Source organism: Pollachius pollachius (assembly GCF_949987615.1).
Source record: "Pollachius pollachius genome assembly, chromosome: 2".
NCBI lineage: Eukaryota > Metazoa > Chordata > Actinopteri > Gadiformes > Gadidae > Pollachius > Pollachius pollachius.
In genome coordinates, this window is record NC_136935.1 from 1,831,861 (window position 1) to 1,849,334 (window position 17,474).

The 17,474-nt window shown below is 43.2% G+C and overlaps 1 protein-coding gene across 1 annotated transcript; it reads right to left on the reverse strand.

Moving 5' to 3' along the window:
• Positions 1-804: 804 nt before the first annotated feature.
• fam204a (family with sequence similarity 204 member A) lies at positions 805-17,390 on the reverse strand. The gene is made up of 7 exons (XM_079729224.1): positions 17,055-17,390; positions 16,667-16,754; positions 16,451-16,481; positions 16,028-16,130; positions 13,036-13,125; positions 2,768-2,874; positions 805-2,472 (listed from the first exon to the last, which is right to left on the reverse strand). The coding sequence occupies exons 1-7, from the start codon at positions 17,301-17,303 to the stop codon at positions 2,421-2,423; spliced, it is 720 nt and encodes a 239-aa protein (XP_079585350.1). The 5' UTR covers positions 17,304-17,390; the 3' UTR covers positions 805-2,420.
• Between the last annotated feature and the right edge of the window lie 84 nt (positions 17,391-17,474).

Here is a 17,474-nt window from a genome sequence, read left to right on the forward strand (position 1 = left end):
CCTCTTTGTTTAAGAAAGCGCACTGGCATTTGGTTTAATCCTGCTCAAGATGGCGATAACAGTAGGCGATAACAACAAGGATGTCTTGGCTATCAACAACATATGTTCCTCTACATCCACGCGTCCCCACACGGCGCGCCTTTCAACGAGCTAATAGGATTGTTGTTGTTATTCCCACTGCATGGAAAAGCACCCTCCTTGTTTTGGTCCTGAGGATGAATCAACATCTGCCCTATAGGAATCTCACTCTGTGCCTTTCAGAACAAACCCAGCCCCCGGGTCAGGAGGGTTAAGACTGGCCTGCAGTACGCAAGGCTTTCAACTGCAGCTCCTTCACACGAGCAGAAGAAAGTGGATTTTCCAGCTTAAAAACAGCCTCATCTCCGCTTCAGGCATTATCCTGTGTTCAAAGAGATTAATAAAGTGAGATGCTATTGATACCGCGACACCGCGTCGCTCCTGGCTCGGCCGTGGTCATGTTCGATGTTTAACTTGTGTTCCCGACGCCCGACGGCTTGTAAGTGTGGCATTTGTTGTGCACATATTTGTATGTGCTTATGGCGTTATGTGTTGTTGTAAGTAAGATTCCACGACAGCACTCGGATTAGAGGTCAGATGTGTTACTCTATCGACAGAGTTTACTTACTGAAAAGTATAAAGAAATCTCGTAGGATTTTTGTTAAGCTGGAATTGAGAAAGAGGCCTTCATGTTATAAATGGCACAGGCTTATTATTGAAAACATGCCATTGATGTTATGAGTTATCAAGAGAACGGCAAACAAACACACACGCTGAAAATCGGGTGAAAACGACTTTTCTTTTGTTGTTTTAATGAAATATTTCAGCATCTACGATAGTTCCCAACTTCTGAAGCGAGGCATATTTTTCATTGCAGGCATCAAAGTGCAGAAATCCCATGTTGTACTTTGATGTGCTTAATACAGTTTTAACTCTCCTCTCATTACAGAAATAATTAATAGTTTAATTAGCACCAATTCTCGACAACTAACAGCTTCTTAGACACAGGGTCCAGGGGAAGTGATTATCCAAAAGCTTTAATATTTTAGGCCAATGTGTAATAAAACTTTATACTGGTGTGCTGCCAACATTCATCTGAGGTGTTTAGTATTACAAATGTAACACTAGTATGTCTGCTGACCTAATGCAAAGATAATTGATAATACAGATTCAGCACACACACACACACACACACACACACACACACGCACACACACACACACCCACACACACACACACACACGGCAACTAAGTGTCCAAATATGTGCAATGCAAACAACTTAGTTGGATTCATTTTAATTCTCATTACCTTGAAGCAAAGCAATCATTTTCCATGGCTGAGTGAAATTACATTGCTTTGAATAAAAGTAATTATCATTCTTGCATTTTTGGCGCACCGTTTGCAATTATGTTAACATGTCCTGGAATCTGAATGAGAGAAAAAACACACACACACACACACACACACACACACACACACACACATTTCACAAGTGTAGGGGGTTCAGGAGAGGCTAGAGTCTCGTACAAAAATAATAAATAATAAAAAAACCTGATCAAAGTGCATCACGGCACACCAATCTAGCGTCTACATGACGCGGAGACTGGTGGCGTGCGTGATGAGTGGCTTGCGTAGGCTCGGATAAACTCATGTTTGGACTAAGAAACAATGGCTTCCCTCGCAGCATGGGCGACGGCCAAAAGCAAAGCCTCTGATTCATGTCTCGTGTGTTCCCCCCCCTCCTCCACTATTCACTCAAGTTTCAGTTTACGACCGCTCACAACAGTTTAGAGCGGCCAAATTTCATTTTGTGCTCACAAATCCTCTCGCACATTATTCTGTACATTGCATTAGGGCCCTAATCTTGCCTTTCTCTTCCTCCGTATAAAGGAGGAGCGCCTTCATGATTAACCCACTTTACAGCAATAAATAAACGCATCATGCGGTAATGTACACCAGATTTAATTCAAGGCGGGAAAAAAGGGAAAAGCCGGAATACTTGAATCACGAGAAACCTAATGAAATAAAAATCGCACAGGCAGCCGCGCGCACACACACACACACACGCACACACACGCACATACACACACGCACATACACGCACACACACACACACACACACACACACACACACGGCGCTGTCACCAAAGAGGGCCCCGAGGAGTTAATTTAAATGTTCAGTACATTTTTTTCCCCCAAAACGCTTTGGATGGACATTTTTGCTGCTAATCGGGCAACTTTCACCCCTTGACGGTTTGCCGGAGTCCATTGGTAAAATCAAAACCATGGTGACAAAGACGCCTCATCTGCTAGCCATTACACCGAAATGTAAAACATATTCTAGAGGCAGCGCCGTCTGGGGGTACCGTAGGATCTGGGCTCGTGGTCAGCTCGAGGTGGGTTACATGTAACCCATGTTGCTCTTGGTTTCCCATCTCTTCTTGGCCTCGAACCTGAAAACACAAACAAACGGAGACAAAAGAGTACCGGCGTGAGAACGGCACTGAGACCCACGCGTTCAACGCGATAGCTCAGCGTGCTACTTTGACCCCTTCAAAACACGTGAGGGGTCGAGGTTCAAAGGGTGTCGGTGGAAACGATTCGACTGAGATCGGCTGCATCTCAAAAGGAAATAAAATACACACACAAGCGTACATGCGTCACCTGCTGAAATTCCCAATGCGCGACTGAGATAAAGGGAACAAGGGAACGAGGCAGCAAGACACGAGACAAAAAGGGACGCCGTACCCCCAGGCGACCGCCTTCCGTTTCTGGGCCGCTCGCGAGGCTTCCTCCTCCTGCTTGTGTTGCACGTAGTCTCGACAATCGGCGGCTTGCGTGATTTTCACGGCCAACTGCGGGGAGAGAAGAGACGGGGGGGCGGGCCATTAGAGGATGTAAACGACAGGGTTTGTGATGATCGGCGCTCCAAACCCCCAGCTCTACCTGGCATCGCCCACGCCGACTGCAGCGGCTTTCAGAGAACGCCGCGGTAGAGGCGGGCGGATTTGAGGTGGGAAAACACACACGCAAGTCCAAGAAAAGTCCCCTTACACGGGATTATTATGGAGTACAATATGTGTACCGTGTTATGGAAATAAACACTAATTTGTATAGGGGTAGTTACTCACATCACCACTCACTGACCTACATACAACACTGGGGCGGTTTATCGAGCGCCATTCATCCCACACTGAGCAAACACATAAAACAATGATGTCACTTCCTAGAAGAAAAATCATTTGTTTCAACGTGTTATGTTTAAAGAGATATATCAAACTGTAGAAAATAAACAATTTGTAATAGACTGTGATTTCCTTGCAATACTTTCAATGCTCATCAAAAATCCATCGATCAAAGACAGGCCGCATAAGCATTTACGGAAAACGTTTGAATCAGAAAATTGTCCTGCAATAGGACAGCATTGTTGTGTCTATTGTTCCAAACCGATTTTTTCCTCCCTTAAATCTATTTATTTTCATATGTTCCGTTTCTCCTGGTGTCCTTTCTTCGCTCTTCTTAATGTGTACATTAAACAAACACCAAAATAATGAACTGTTTAGCAATGGGTCTTGTCTCCTTAGAAACACTGCAATGAATGAAATGAAGTGTTCAAGAGAGGGGCTCCATTTGGGATAATGCAGTGCCTCACATCCAAAGCAGAGAGAATGACCGTGACTGCAAAGAGGCAAACATTCAAATCCCAGAGAAGAGATGTGTGTGTGTGTGTGTGTGTGTGTGTGTGTGTGTGTGTGTGTGTGTGTGTGTGTGTGTGTGTGTGTGTGTGTGTGTATTGTGGAGCAGAATAATCCCAATAACCCCAGTCACACAGACGCACAGGAAACAAAGGGAAAAAGCCTGCCTCTTCTGCCACTCCTGAGATAGGTTTATAATTCAACCAAATGCACAGTTTGATAAACAACTTGGAAGCGTTTCACCAAACGGGCTGGTAATTCCTCCGTACAATCAGGGGAAAGGGAGGTCTTAAGGTAATGAAGAACAGGGCCACCATTGCAGCCCCTTGGAAGAAGATTTTTTTTAGACCTGCTAGGAAAAAAAAATGTTTCAATTATAATTAAGTGGGATAAACTTTATTAGAAAGACTGAAACTAAAATATCTGCTAATGCATGCTGGGATTAAGCAGGTCAGAGCGAGCAGGCAGGAAAAATTAAACTCTAAAGGCTTTTTATCACTATATTTCAGGAACCAAGGGTGTAAAATGTTCTAATTTGGGATACATTAAAAGCCATAAAGGTCTTTCAAAAAGATTACTAGTACTTTGCTTGGATTTAAGATAAGGACCTGGCTGGCAGTGGTTGCTGGGCGCTGGCTGGGCCCCGAGCCATTCAGCTATACACTCACTTCCAAGATTTGTGAAAGCGTTTGCATAACCTGAATACTCAGACAGTTTTCTAATTCCTTACCGTTTTACAGGTTTTCACAGCCCATAAATCATGTTTTTCCAGTAAAACGCCGGAGAACCGGAAAGTTACAAATCCGGTAATTTGGTCGAGGCGGTAGATTTGTGAGGCGCGATAAACAACACGGACACACACACACACACACACACACACACACACCCACCGAGACCGGGGCCCTCGCTCTCTGGTCCCCGGGATCAAGGGGTGGGCGTTGAAGGGGCTCCGTCTCCGCGGCTGGGCGGCGGGCCGGGATCACAGGGCTGAGCTCTGGTAAACGGTAGCAAGGCTAAGGGTGGCGTACTGCTGCCGCAGACGAGGCACACGAGGGCAGCAGGCAGTCTGCCGCTCGCAACGCCCAACTCTACAAGTATTGAATCAAAAGGGTCACTGCACGGGGCTAAATCGGCCGTTTATTTCAGATTTACAGGGAGTGGTTGCGTTGTTGTTTTTTCTATGCCAGGATTAGCCGGCTCTCTTGCCAGGGGGAGCGTTTGAAATCCAAAAAGGTATTGAACACACGCCTTCCCAAACATTCCAACATTTAAATTAAACCCCGCCCCCCCCCCCCCCACAAAAAAACGGCTCCTATTTTAAAATTCAGCACAGGGCTGTTACTCTATTAAAGCAATAAAGCTCTTTGTTTTGTTTTTTACATTTATTATCAGTTAGCCTACAATCCCTGATTGTCTTTACGGCGGGGGGGCTCAACATTAATGTCAACCAAGTTACCTAGGAGACGGGACAGATCAAAGAGACAAAAAGCCCTCAAATGTCTGATTAATCAAGCCTGCAAACAGCTTATTCCTTTTAGCCCGCATGCAAGTATGAAAATGAGATTCCGAGAGCAGTACATTGTGCAGATTTGTTCATTCTTATCTGAACAAAGCCAGCGGCAGCTTATTTCATGGATCACTGGCACTGTCAGCTCGGGCACGCCAAGCAGGTGACGGCTCCTCTTTCTCTGGCGAGAGCAAAATTAGCAAAAAGTCGCTGCAAATTAGCCTCTCATATTTTCCGTAATATGACATTATTTTTCATTTACTTTTTTTGATCCACTTTTCAGGATTCAACCCCACCGCCCTCCCCCCCTTTGAATGCATTTTAGTGCTAAATCCTTTCACATCAGGACTCGGTGCAAAAGGAAGAAAAAAGGGAGAATGTACAGTGAAGAATAAAATGATAAAAGCCGTAGGGGAGTAACAGAAGCCATAAAGCCTCGGCACTCTTTGTTTATTGCGCCCATAGAAACAGCTCCCTTCCATTCACTCTTATTCTTAGGAAGCGGCCATCCCAGATTACTTTGTTTTTCGGTTTGTCCAAGTCTAGACCCGTCGAACACACGTTGTTGTGTTTTTATTTTCCTCCTGGGGGTAATACCGTAACCTTTGAAGGATTTGACCTTTTGCGGCAAAAAACAAACGCCTGGTACACAAAGCTGGCACGGAGTCAGCTGCAGCGCCGGCTTAGCACCACTAGGAGAGTTAAGTCAACAGAGCTGCTCAACTGTTGGCCCCAGGTTTACTTATTAAACACCCATAGGGTCCACATCTTCACCCCACAGAACGGGACCTTGGTCCAGTGCAGAAATTGTGAGCAGCTCTACCGTGAAACAACCGAAAGCCGAAGTTAATCTCAGAAACAACAAACCTCCAGAATACTGCAGTAGAACGGACTCGTAAACAAGTCTGACGTCCCAAAAATACTGGGGTTAATACCGCCGCATCAATGTGAAAGGTTGTGAAACTCCCAGCGGAACAGAATTTTTTAACAGCGTCCAGAGTAAGACAATGTGTTCCCACTACCGCCGACCAACACAACCCCGACCTTTCTCGAAACACAAGGAAAATATGTTTCCACGAGGATATAGTGTTAAAAAGGCTTCCATTATCAATGTTAAATAAATGACGGCTTTAGAGGCAGAAATGGCCTTAAACCCATTCATAAATTTCCTATCCAGGGAAGCCTCTTCCAATTAAAATGTGTGAGAGGTGGATTAGCAGGCGCTATATAGCTCCGCCGTGCTAAACCACCTCCCCGAGCTGCTCCGCTGCATTTGACGTGTAAACGATTAATGACCAGCCTAATTCCCTTATCACGCGACCTTAATGCCTAAATAATGTGGCCTTAGTCAACTTTGGAAAGCAGGGCTGTATAACAATGGAATGAATATCAGATTAGGCAGCTCACATGCTATTTCAGGGACGACTTCTACGATTTGAGGTGTGCAGAAAGAAAAGTGGGGGGGGTGGAGGGAGAATGAGCTGCTGTTTTTTTTAAAAGTAAACAGAAGAAGAAAAGGAAAGACACAGGAAGGGAAGCCTAACGACTTGAGCAAAAACAAATCATGATGACCTGGACACCATCTTTCACAGCAACAGAACGGATCGCAACACGCTAAGGGCAGGAGTGACGATGTGTCTAATCAATATCTACGTGGGAACCATCCACCACGGTACGGCCACGTACATTCTCTCCTGGCCCCCAGAAAGGATACCACTCGTCCATTGTCATCATTTACTAAAGGTATTGACTCAAGGGTGGCCACACTCGCCATCTCAATGACACATCTCCCACCACTCGACGGGTTCAATGCAGGAGTCTGAGACGCCAGATTACCTCCTGATCCACAGTCCAAAGGTACACCCAGATAAAGTCACTCGCCGTCTCCCCGACAAGTGCAACAGTTCAAAATGAGCCGGTTGTGCGGTACACCCGTCGCAGTAGAACACATACAGAGCAATCACTCTGTCTCTCAATAGATTATCAGTCTGCCATGGGGCCAGCCCGCGTTAGAGCTTTATGTAATCTTGGTACCACTTTGACAAACAGCATTACGTGGCATGCGAAAGAAAACAAAAAAGAGCCACTCCAGGGAAGGCACAGGAGGGCAGAGTAATCTGATGCGAGATACACGCCGCATGTCATCTTTAGGGACCGGGGAAGAAGGAGAGAAAAGGAAATGGGAAAGTTGACTGGGCGTTGTGCACATGCCATTATCTTGCCTCTTCTGAATTGGGTTGGCTTATTAGCAAGCTTTGAACTCACACTTACAATAATGTGTCATCAACAGTTTTATAAGCTAATTAGAAAAAAAAAATTAATTAATGAGTGACTGGCAATAAATGGCAATCATAAAAAAAAGGAAACTGAGGGTGCTAAGCTTCCACTACCACCAATTAAGGCTTAATTACAAACAAATTATATATGTGTTTTGCTGTGGGCCCTAATTTAAAAAAAATTGCTTTAATTAAAACAGAAAACATGCTAATTAATTAAACAGCACACAAATCTACACTGAAAAGTATGCTTTGTCTATCGAGTAATTAATGAAATACAATAAGCCAAATGAGATTCCCAGGCAATTGATAAAAGCTTAGTACCCATTTCAAAATTAATGGGTGAAATTTTTTAATGCGAGTCATCCAGAGATACAATAAAAAGTTCATTTGGGGAGATAAATTGCGTGCGACAAAAAAACGGGAAAAAAAAACGAACAAAGGCCGAGAGTTTTCCCCTCAACTAGTCGGGGGCGCCCTGGGGCCTGGTGGGGGGGGCAACCTCCTACCGGGAGGTTTGGGCGGGGGAGAAGACAGATCTGATAAGATGTGTACTCCCAACACAAAAGCATTTGTTCCCTTCTCTCCGCGGCAAACACGGGGCACGGCAGGGAAAAGGTGGCGGGCGCATAAAGGCGAGGGGAATAACACAAACGACATGAAACACTCTTGGTGTAGGCCTTTGTGGCGGCTAACCCGCCGTGTCTCCTCGCACAAAGGCAGGCAGAGACACCTTTGTCTCAGCGTACTCCAGCATGTTTCTCTAAAAAGGGGGGGGGACGTATTCCAAGGACAGCCGTGGCGTGCTTCCCGGCAGGGTGACGGGCTGCGTCTGGCTGTGAGACACAACTTAACGAGGCCACGAGGATCATCCAGAACCTCTGCAAGTAAGACGGTTCAGGTGTACAGGAAAGCGTACCAGGACAGGCTGAACACGTGAAACGTGAGGATACGGGTAACCGGGAATTGAAATGATACGCCGTGTTAATGTGGATTATGTAGCTGTTGAGAGTCCAAATACATGTAGTAGTATTTACCTCATTTCGTGCCAACATCTACAAATAATATTTCTTACAACAATAAGATATATAAAGATAGCAAAGAACCAGGTGCACCCTTCTTTTCTCTACAGCTGTCAATTGCTTTAATGATGCATAGGGCGTTCAAACATAAGCAATCAAGGTGACATCTGGGAGAAACCAAAGGAGAAGGTGAGCGGGGGTGCGGAGACACCGCAGCACAGGACAAAGCACCCGTACGATGCTCCACCTCATCATGTGTCCTGCTCGGTGCCTATAGAGCAATGATGGACATCTGCCGTTGTACTTGAGGAAAGCATCTCGCTCTCGCTTTCCAGCATTAACTCATTATTTTCAATATCTGCAGTCACCATAAGAAACTGCAAACGTTGCAAAGTGATAAGTGGGGCATTTGAACAGAAAGAGAAACCCTGGTCTTCGTTGATTAATGAAGCTGTAACATGATATTTAGATATAACTGCCATCAGGCACATTGTTATATGGTGGTGGTGGTTAGTGAGGTCCCCCCCTTCAATGTAAAGCGTCTTTGAGTGTCTAGAAAAGCTATATAAATCCAATCCATTATTATTATTATTATTATTATTATTATCATTATATGGTGAGGGTCTTACCAAATCTTGGCAATATTTTCCTTTTTTTGTAATTCCGCAAACAATTGCGTTTATCATACTTCACAGCCAAATAAATCTTTGACTCCATCACTCCTACATAACTGCAGATCAGATTGTCCCTGCATACGCGGCACTCAGAACGACTGAGCCGTTGGTGCAACGCGGAGCGAAGGAGAGACGGTGTTGTGTACTTGATGACTTGACGCTGCACCGGGTGGGCCTGCTTGTCACTCTTCCTGCATTACTCGGAACCTATCTCGGAGCAACAGTCGTCTGCTGCATTTTCCAAGCCAATATGCCACAAATTAAGTTGGAAACAAAAGCCGTCGCTATTCTCCTGTAGCGTTATTTCTACTTCACAACCGGAGTCAGAGGACGGCTTGGAGCGACACAGACGTCGACTTGTACTTTCATATTCCTTTTGGCTCTAGGAGAAGTCATGAAATGAACACGACATACCCCCCATTGTGCCAGACTAAAGTGGTTCTGTTTTGAAGTGGTAATGCAGCTCTAATGGCGGTGACGCTAGCTAGGGGAAAACTGTAGGCGGTAACACGCTGTGACAGCCCTTTGTTTTGAATTACGCCGTCTTCATTTTTCACTTTGTGTACAGTCGGTTCAGCTCTTTGAATTTGTTGAAATTATTTGAGTTGCTCTATTTTATGAAGGGAAAATTAAAAGACGGTGGGGGCATACTAATTTCCAGGGTAAAATTGAATATTTGGATACATGAAAGTAGGGCAGGTATTGTAGGTGTAACTCTATATGACATTGTGGTTATAGTTGAGTGGGCAACATTGTTTGAAAAGCTGTTTTCTAGTTAAATTAAATTAATAGTTTACGAATGTCTGATGTGTTGTTATATTATTATAGAGTAGCAGGGATATGCATGGTTAATCCTAAAATGTATTTCATGTTTGACCCACATTGACCACTTTTGTTGAAAAATATGAATCAATCGAGTTGGACTTTTAGAATGTTTTCACTACATCTCAACACGGGTTAAAACACTCTGAATGTTCCTTACAGCGACGTGATGGATTTGAGCTTGGAAGTATCGATGACTTTCTCTTTGTCTGCCTGATACAGAGCTTTCACTGGGCTCTCCTCCAGTACCTGGAAATCCTCCTCTTTTAAGTGAGCTGCTGGGAGTGAGTGGGTCCTGACAATGATGCAAAATGAATCACACATAGCAGCCATTTCACGTTACACTAATTACAGAAATTAATTAGTCCAAGTGCAACTTAGAGAAGTGTCAAATATTGTGCAATTATCAAAGGACGATGACCCGGTGTCCCTCATAGGTGGACTTCCACCAATTAATTTACCGCAATTAATACACATACCTGAGTGGCCGGAGGCGCCACCTGATTATTTTTGTTCATTGTATCTTTTCAGAACCGACAAAAACGACATTGCTGTAGAGTCTGCAATCCAAAATCCTGTGTTTCTCTCGGTGACGAACAGGACTGTGGGACTAAGAAAGGATTTCAGGAATAAATTAAGTAATCTGGGGCCTCTGAAATGGAAGGAACAAACAAAGGTAATGAACAGGATGCATCCGTGTATTGCCCAGATACCGGGAAAACACATGAAAAGGAAAATGGAACATGAATAAAACTGTTAAAAACAAAGAACTAACACCTAGAGAAATATTTCACTGTAATAAGCAGCAAATCTCAAAGAGACAAGCTGGATTCAAGCAGCGTGTATCATGACTTAAGATGGATGAAAAAAAAACTAGTGTATCACAAAATTCATAACACAAGACTTCAAAAAAGTGTTTTATCGCAGTCTTTTAAGGTTTCGATTAAAAGAAGAAAGTAGATAGTTTCAAGTAGAGCGGAAACCGGTCCGGATCAACCTTAGAAACATATTATTTAACAAAGGCCTATTGTGGTTATTATCACAACAGCGAACAACAAGCTTGTTTTAATTTCCGCCAGTTCCTTTGAATCCGAGAGTTAAATATATTAGATTGAGATTCAACGCTAGTCACTAAACAGCTATCCAGCAACACCATAGTCTCGTACCAAACAATGCCTAAAGTGACGCCCCGCCCACTTCTGTCCCCTCAAAGCTGTCCCTCTGCTTTCACATGTTCTGCTCACAAACCCTGTGACTATTGTGCCTCTAAGAAATTAATAAATAAAACCCCAACCGCAATCACGTCTCAGTGTTACGACCGTAAACAAATTAAGCATTGAAGACGCCTTCCGCTGCAAATTACTCATTCAATTAGAACCTTGAAATTGATTCTGGCCACATTTGGGATTATTGATCCTCTAAACAGCTCTCTTCAATGCATTAAGAAGTCTGACGCGTTAACGGTGTAAACAAACCGCTTGGTTTCCAGTTAACTGTCTCAGTGCAAGTCTAATTCAAGATTAACTACAACACAGCTGCATATAATAATCCAATATGGACTGCATCGAGACAACACCTCCTATTCTGGTTGTCAAAATACTATTTCAACACTACACTCCACCATTGTAAACCCTCTATTCCTCTATTGAGTCTGTTTGGGATTCTCCTCCATGTATTCAAAGTTCACAAACCTTTCGCAAACGTTCAACCGGAACGTCTCGAGACCAATGCGGCGTTCTCGTGAAGTAAAGTTAGCGTATTGCCGCTTAACAATGAGCTGCGTGTGCCAGAGCGCTGTCAGACCCGTCATGTTCTTGGCGGGAGGCAGCGCAGGTGACGGAGCGACAGACACAACCCTGGCTAAATCTACGTCAATCCACTGGCACCGGTAAGAGGCTTTCAGTAAACTCCGGCGCAGGTGCCTTCATCCACAGCCGCGCGCACACAAGTTATTCCATTACTTTCTTTTAGGTTCCCAAATGGGCCCACTTTGTCAGCAGTAGGACTGGCGCTTTGGGTTGAGTTTGGGACTGTGTCCACGCAGATCACCGTGCCCTGGGTCACTTTGGGAATCTTACCGGCCAATTTTGGTGTATTTTTCGTTTTTTTATGTATCACAGATTTTTCTTTAATGTTATGTAAATTGGGACATTTGAGATACATGAGTGAGCAAACAACAAAGGGTTTAGAAACAGGACACTGACACTGCTCCACTCTTTGCTAATAATTCTAATATTGTTTTCTAGCTTCTCGCTATATTCTACAAAAAACAATCGGCATATGCCGAGGCACGGATAAGTCTGCGTCATGAGAATGGAGAAGGGCACATTAAACAAAGTTCTGACCGTCTTGTAGCATAATGGGTTGTTTGCTTAGACAATCGTCATTCTTGACAGCAGGTCAAATATGAACGTTGTATTTTTGTGAGTTGCCAGTGTCTCAATGTATGCGACATACTTATAATAAAACAAAAACGGCCAACTTTGAGACGCACAGGGAGGCACCTTAAGCGGTACATGCATGGATAGCACCGCTACACCCTGTATGTCTTCTTAGCCACAATTATATGAGAGCGGGCTACATTTTATGCTAAATTAGTTTCAAACCACTTGATCCTTGATGCCTGCCAATGTGGTTAGTTACAAAACTTCAGGCAGTACATTTAGGGGCCATGTACACTTCAAAGGTACGAAGCTCCTACCTGGAGAACGATTTAACAGTTGGCTTGAAAGCAAGGCACCCTTCATTAAAAAGCAGAGCCCAGCGTCTTTCAGACACCCTCGTACTTCAAAACTAAGAGGTGGGCTTTCCATTAATGCAATGGAAAAGGGCTGCAGGACAACACGCTGGGTGTCTGTGTGTGTGTGTGTGTGTTTTTTGTTCCTCTGCGTGTTTGCTGGGAGAAAACGGCCACGGATCCATTAGCCTGATTTGTCACAGCAGGAGGGGGAGGAGGGGGGCGGGCAGGGGGGGGGGGGGGAGAACCCCCCTCGAAAGATCTCTTATCGGCCGAGGCGTACCTCTCGAGTGGCGAGGCTGTCGCTCATCTCCTCCGCTCCCCCGATGTCCCCTTCAGCGATGGCTAGCTCCATCCTCTTCTCTAGGCCGGACTGTGGAGAGAGGGAGAGAGGGAGGGAGAGGGCGAGAGAGGGAGGGAGAGGGAGAGAGTGAGAGGGAGAGGGCGAGAGAGGGAGGGAGAGAGAGAGAGGGAGAGAGAGGGAGGGAGAGGGCGAGAGACGGAGGGAGAGGGAGAGGGGGTGGGTTTCATTTTTTTTTTTTTTAAATAGGGGTAGGAAGAAAAAAAATCAAAGAGTAACTTCAAAAGTCCCCAGGGGCCTTATTTTTAATGTGATTGCCATTATGACAAATATGTAGATTTCGCTTCACAAATGAAAACCTTTTTGATTGGATATTAGTGGCCAAATCTTAGAAAATGCTACAGGAGATTACCAAACATAAATGTGACGCTTTAATTACACATTTCCATTACTGGCCTCGACTGGGAGGAAGGGGAAGGGAAGGTGGTGAGGGGGAGACTGATGCCCTCTGGTTAGTGATGGCACAGAAGTTCTGCCACCATGAGACCATCTGAAGAAGAAGTAAAGTCCAAATGTCCTCAATTCCAAAATAGTATCATGGCCAAAAAAAAAAGAAGCAGGATGCCGTTATTAATGCATTAATGCTCCTCCAGTGTACCATGTCTTCTTCAATCACGACATTTTAGAAGTGGGATACTTAGCTGGCAGATGTGTGCATTTTCCTTATGGGGTTTTATTTTATTTTTCTTGTGTTCGCTGTGCTTTCCTTATAAACTAGGTAACAAGATTGAACTGTAGCAAAATGTACAATGCAATTCTTTAATTATTAGTATGTTTTTTTTATCTTTTGATATTAAGGGAGACAGTAGCTCAGGAGAGCTACTGGTCATCTGAATGCTGGAGATGGTTGCTGGTTCTGTCCTGCTGGTTTTGTCCTTGTTGTCAAGATGCTTTAGATTAAGACATTTAAGAACTAACTGGTCCACATTAGTAAATTGTTCCCTTACGTGGTGTGTGCGAGTGTGTGTGTGTGTGTGTGTGTGTGTGTGTGTGTGTGTGTGTATATATATATATATGTATATGTGTGTGTGTGTGTGTATTGGTCAATGAAAATGAGGGGCATAATAAACATGTCAAGTATCTGAGGTGGATAGAAATGTACTCTGAATGCAGTCATTACAACCATTACATTGGGGGGGGGGAATATTGCGCTTCCCATTAAATTATGATGAGTCCTGTTTCATTTCCCTTTTTTCATTTATTTATCTTTTCAACTCTACTCAAATAAAGCCAAAGCTGCAGAAAAGGAGAAGTATTAATTAAATGTTCCACGCGGAGAAAACTGAGCTCAAAATAATACTTTGAATAACCATCAAAAGGATTGCCAATTAAATATTTCCCTTCATTGGGTCAACTATATAGTTCATCAAATATGTTAATATTTGTGCTTCCTTGGCACTTTGTCTTCGTTTTCTTACAAATGTGCAATTATCTCATAAATTGCCATTTCTCAAGTTTTCCACTTTTTAAAATTAAATGAATCTATTGGTTGACTTTCCTTTGAACAGGATGAACCAGATTTAGGTATTATAATAATAATAATAATAATAATAATAATAATAATAAATTGAAAGATTATGTTTTTCTTTCAGTACTTGGTCCGATGACCAACCTCCAGTTCTCATATCTTCAGAAAAGAGCTGAGGAAAGTTTTATACTTTCATCTCTTTCCCGGAAGGACAAGAGTCGCATAGGGCTTGTTATAGGGCTTTTTATAGGGCTTGTTATAGGGCTTGTTATAGTCTTATAGGGCTAGTTATAGGGCTTATTAGAGTCGCATAGGGCTTGTTATAGGGCTTGTTATAGGGCTAGTTATAGGGCTTGTTATAGGGCTTGTTATAGTCTTATAGGGCTAGTTATAGGGCTTATTAGAGTCGCATAGGGCTTGTTATAGGGCTTGTTATAGGGCTAGTTATAGGGCTTGTTATAGGGCTTGTTATAGTCTTATAGCGCTTGTTATAGGGCTTATTATAGTCGTATAGGGCTTGTTATAGGGCTTGTTATAGTCTTATAGGGCTTGTTATAGGGCTTGTTATAGGGCTTGTTAGTCTTATAGGGCTTGTTATAGGGCTTGTTATAGGGCTTGTTATAGGGCTAGTTATAGGGCTTGTTATAGGGCTTGTTATAGGGCTAATTATAGTCGCATAGGGCTTGTTATAGGGCTTGTTATAGGGATTATTATAGTCTTATAGGGCTTGTTATAGGGCTTGTTATAGGGCTTGTTATATTCTTATAGGGCTTGTTATAGGGCTTGTTAGTCTTATAGGGCTTGTTATAGGGCTTGTTATAGGGCTTGTTATAGGGCTAGTTATAGGGCTTGTTATAGGGCTTATTATAGTCGCATAGGGCTTGTTATAGGGCTTGTTATAGGGATTATTATAGTCTTATAGGGCTTGTTATAGGGCTTGTTATAGTCTTATAGGGCTTGTTATAGGGCTTGTAATAGGGCTTATTATAGTCTTATAGGGCTTGTTATAGGGCTTGTTATAGGGCTCGTTACAGGGCTCGTTACAGGGCTTGTTATAGGGCTTGTTAAAGTCGTATAAGGATTGTTATAGGGCTTGTTATAGAACCTGTTATAGGGATTAGGAAGTTAGTCAGTTAGCAAGTTAGTTATTGTGTTGGTAATAAAATAAAATTGGTCGTTGTTTAGTAATTTATCGTGAGGTAATTTGTCATTATGGGGGTACCTTGTTGAGTTTGAAACTGCCAGAGCTTTTCTCATGCAAGACGTGGCAAAACAAAGTTTCATTTGGGGAATTTATGTTGATTTAGGATTCCTTATGCTTTCTAACATTCTGGATGTCACATCAGAACAAAACAGGAAGGGATATGTTGGCACGGTAACGCTAAAGATTGCTTGAAGAACAAGGGCCATTTTAGAGATGGTATAGAAACTCAGACAAGAAATTACCTGAAGGTCAGCTGTGCTGGACGCAGGGGGCTGGAATCTATCGTTCACACCAAAGTACTGCTGAAGCCCATCCCACTGCTTACCAAAGCCTCCTCGGTGCTCCCTATGAGAGGGGAGAGAGGGGACAAGTCTAGAGTTAGCCTCAGGGTTTCTTACATTACATGTATATTTAGGTTTGATCAGGTGTAGGTTAATGCTTCTTACAAAACAAACAAAACAAACCTTCAGTTGCTAACTATTCATTTTCTATTGTTGAGCAGATAAAGTTGATTTTATCACAAAGATGAAAATAAATGCTGGGTTGGTAGTGGATGACGATTCGAGATGGTATGAGAAGTTACTTCTACTACTTCTATTGGTGAATGGCATTATTGGCACTAGTTTCATTATTTAAATGATAATAACTATTAACATTTTTGTTACCCCTCTTTTGTTGCGACTTCGTTGCCTGTTCCTGTTGAATAACAATTACAATCATGTTAACGGTATTGTTTTGAAAATGGGTGACAAAAACATTTGTTAAGCCAGAGTGGCCTCATTTTGAGGTATGGATGGATGTTTCAATTTTCTCGTTTTCGTTTATCATATAGGTGGAGTTAAAGCATTAAGAAGGCATCTGTACAATGCATCATCAGGGACCTTTCTTGTGTTTTCTTTTACGTCTTCTTCTGGGCACCTTCTGACACGTTTGGAGTTCATCTTTCTTCTTCTGTAGCTCTTTGAATTTCTAATTATACAGATGCAGGCACAATATAAATATTCTGGGCATAAACATTAACAACACACACTTGTAACTGGATATCAGTACAATGACCACTAATAATTTCTGCTGTTCAAATGTTAGTGTACAACGTAGGATTACGCAAACCCTTATTTCAACCCTACACCACACTCCTCGGGTGGCGTTTATTGTTTTTACAATATCGAACAACCCCTGAATACAGCAGCATGGCAGAATGTGCAAAATGCTTTGCTAGTCCGAAGCAACGAGGGAATAGTTTATTACACTGCATGGCAAACAACATACTTGCCACATTTCCTGGGAAATCCCAGGTAGAATGTCTGTCGGGGGTTCTTTGTCCTGCTGTGGATCAGCAGGAGTTTGAGATGAGTCTACTTCAACCGCTGTCAGAGTACTCAGTCCTGATATGCCCGTCACATTTTCAGCATAACTATTAGATTTATTCCCTTGCTCCTCCTCACACTGTCCAACCTCCTCGGCATCTGAGCTGAGATCGGATTCAGTGAAACCTTTGGGCAGAAGTCCGCTATACATTCAGTCTATTTGTTATCAAAACATTGAAGAATGTCACTTAATTAATATAAAAACTGCGCTACGAGAAAGCGAACGTATCAGGATCAGCACGATATGGTTATTTCCGGGTAAACAATATGACGCGTTACCGTAAGACAGCCCATTGGCTGAGGACAGAACACGCAGCGACAA

What these genes read in the sequence shown, in the direction of transcription:
- fam204a (XM_079729224.1), bottom strand. Translation starts at nt 17,303, where the DNA reads ATGTATAGCGGACTTCTGCCCAAAGGTTTCACTGAATCCGATCTCAGC. An exon ending in ACAGCCTCGCCACTCGAGAG is followed by an intron (nt 2,875 to 13,035) that starts GTACGCCTCGGC and finishes CTCTCCCCGCAG; the next exon opens with TTGGCCGTGAAAATCACGCA. An exon ending in CGGAAGGCGGTCGCCTGGGG is followed by an intron (nt 2,473 to 2,767) that starts GTACGGCGTCCC and finishes TTGTGTTTTCAG; the next exon opens with GTTCGAGGCCAAGAAGAGAT.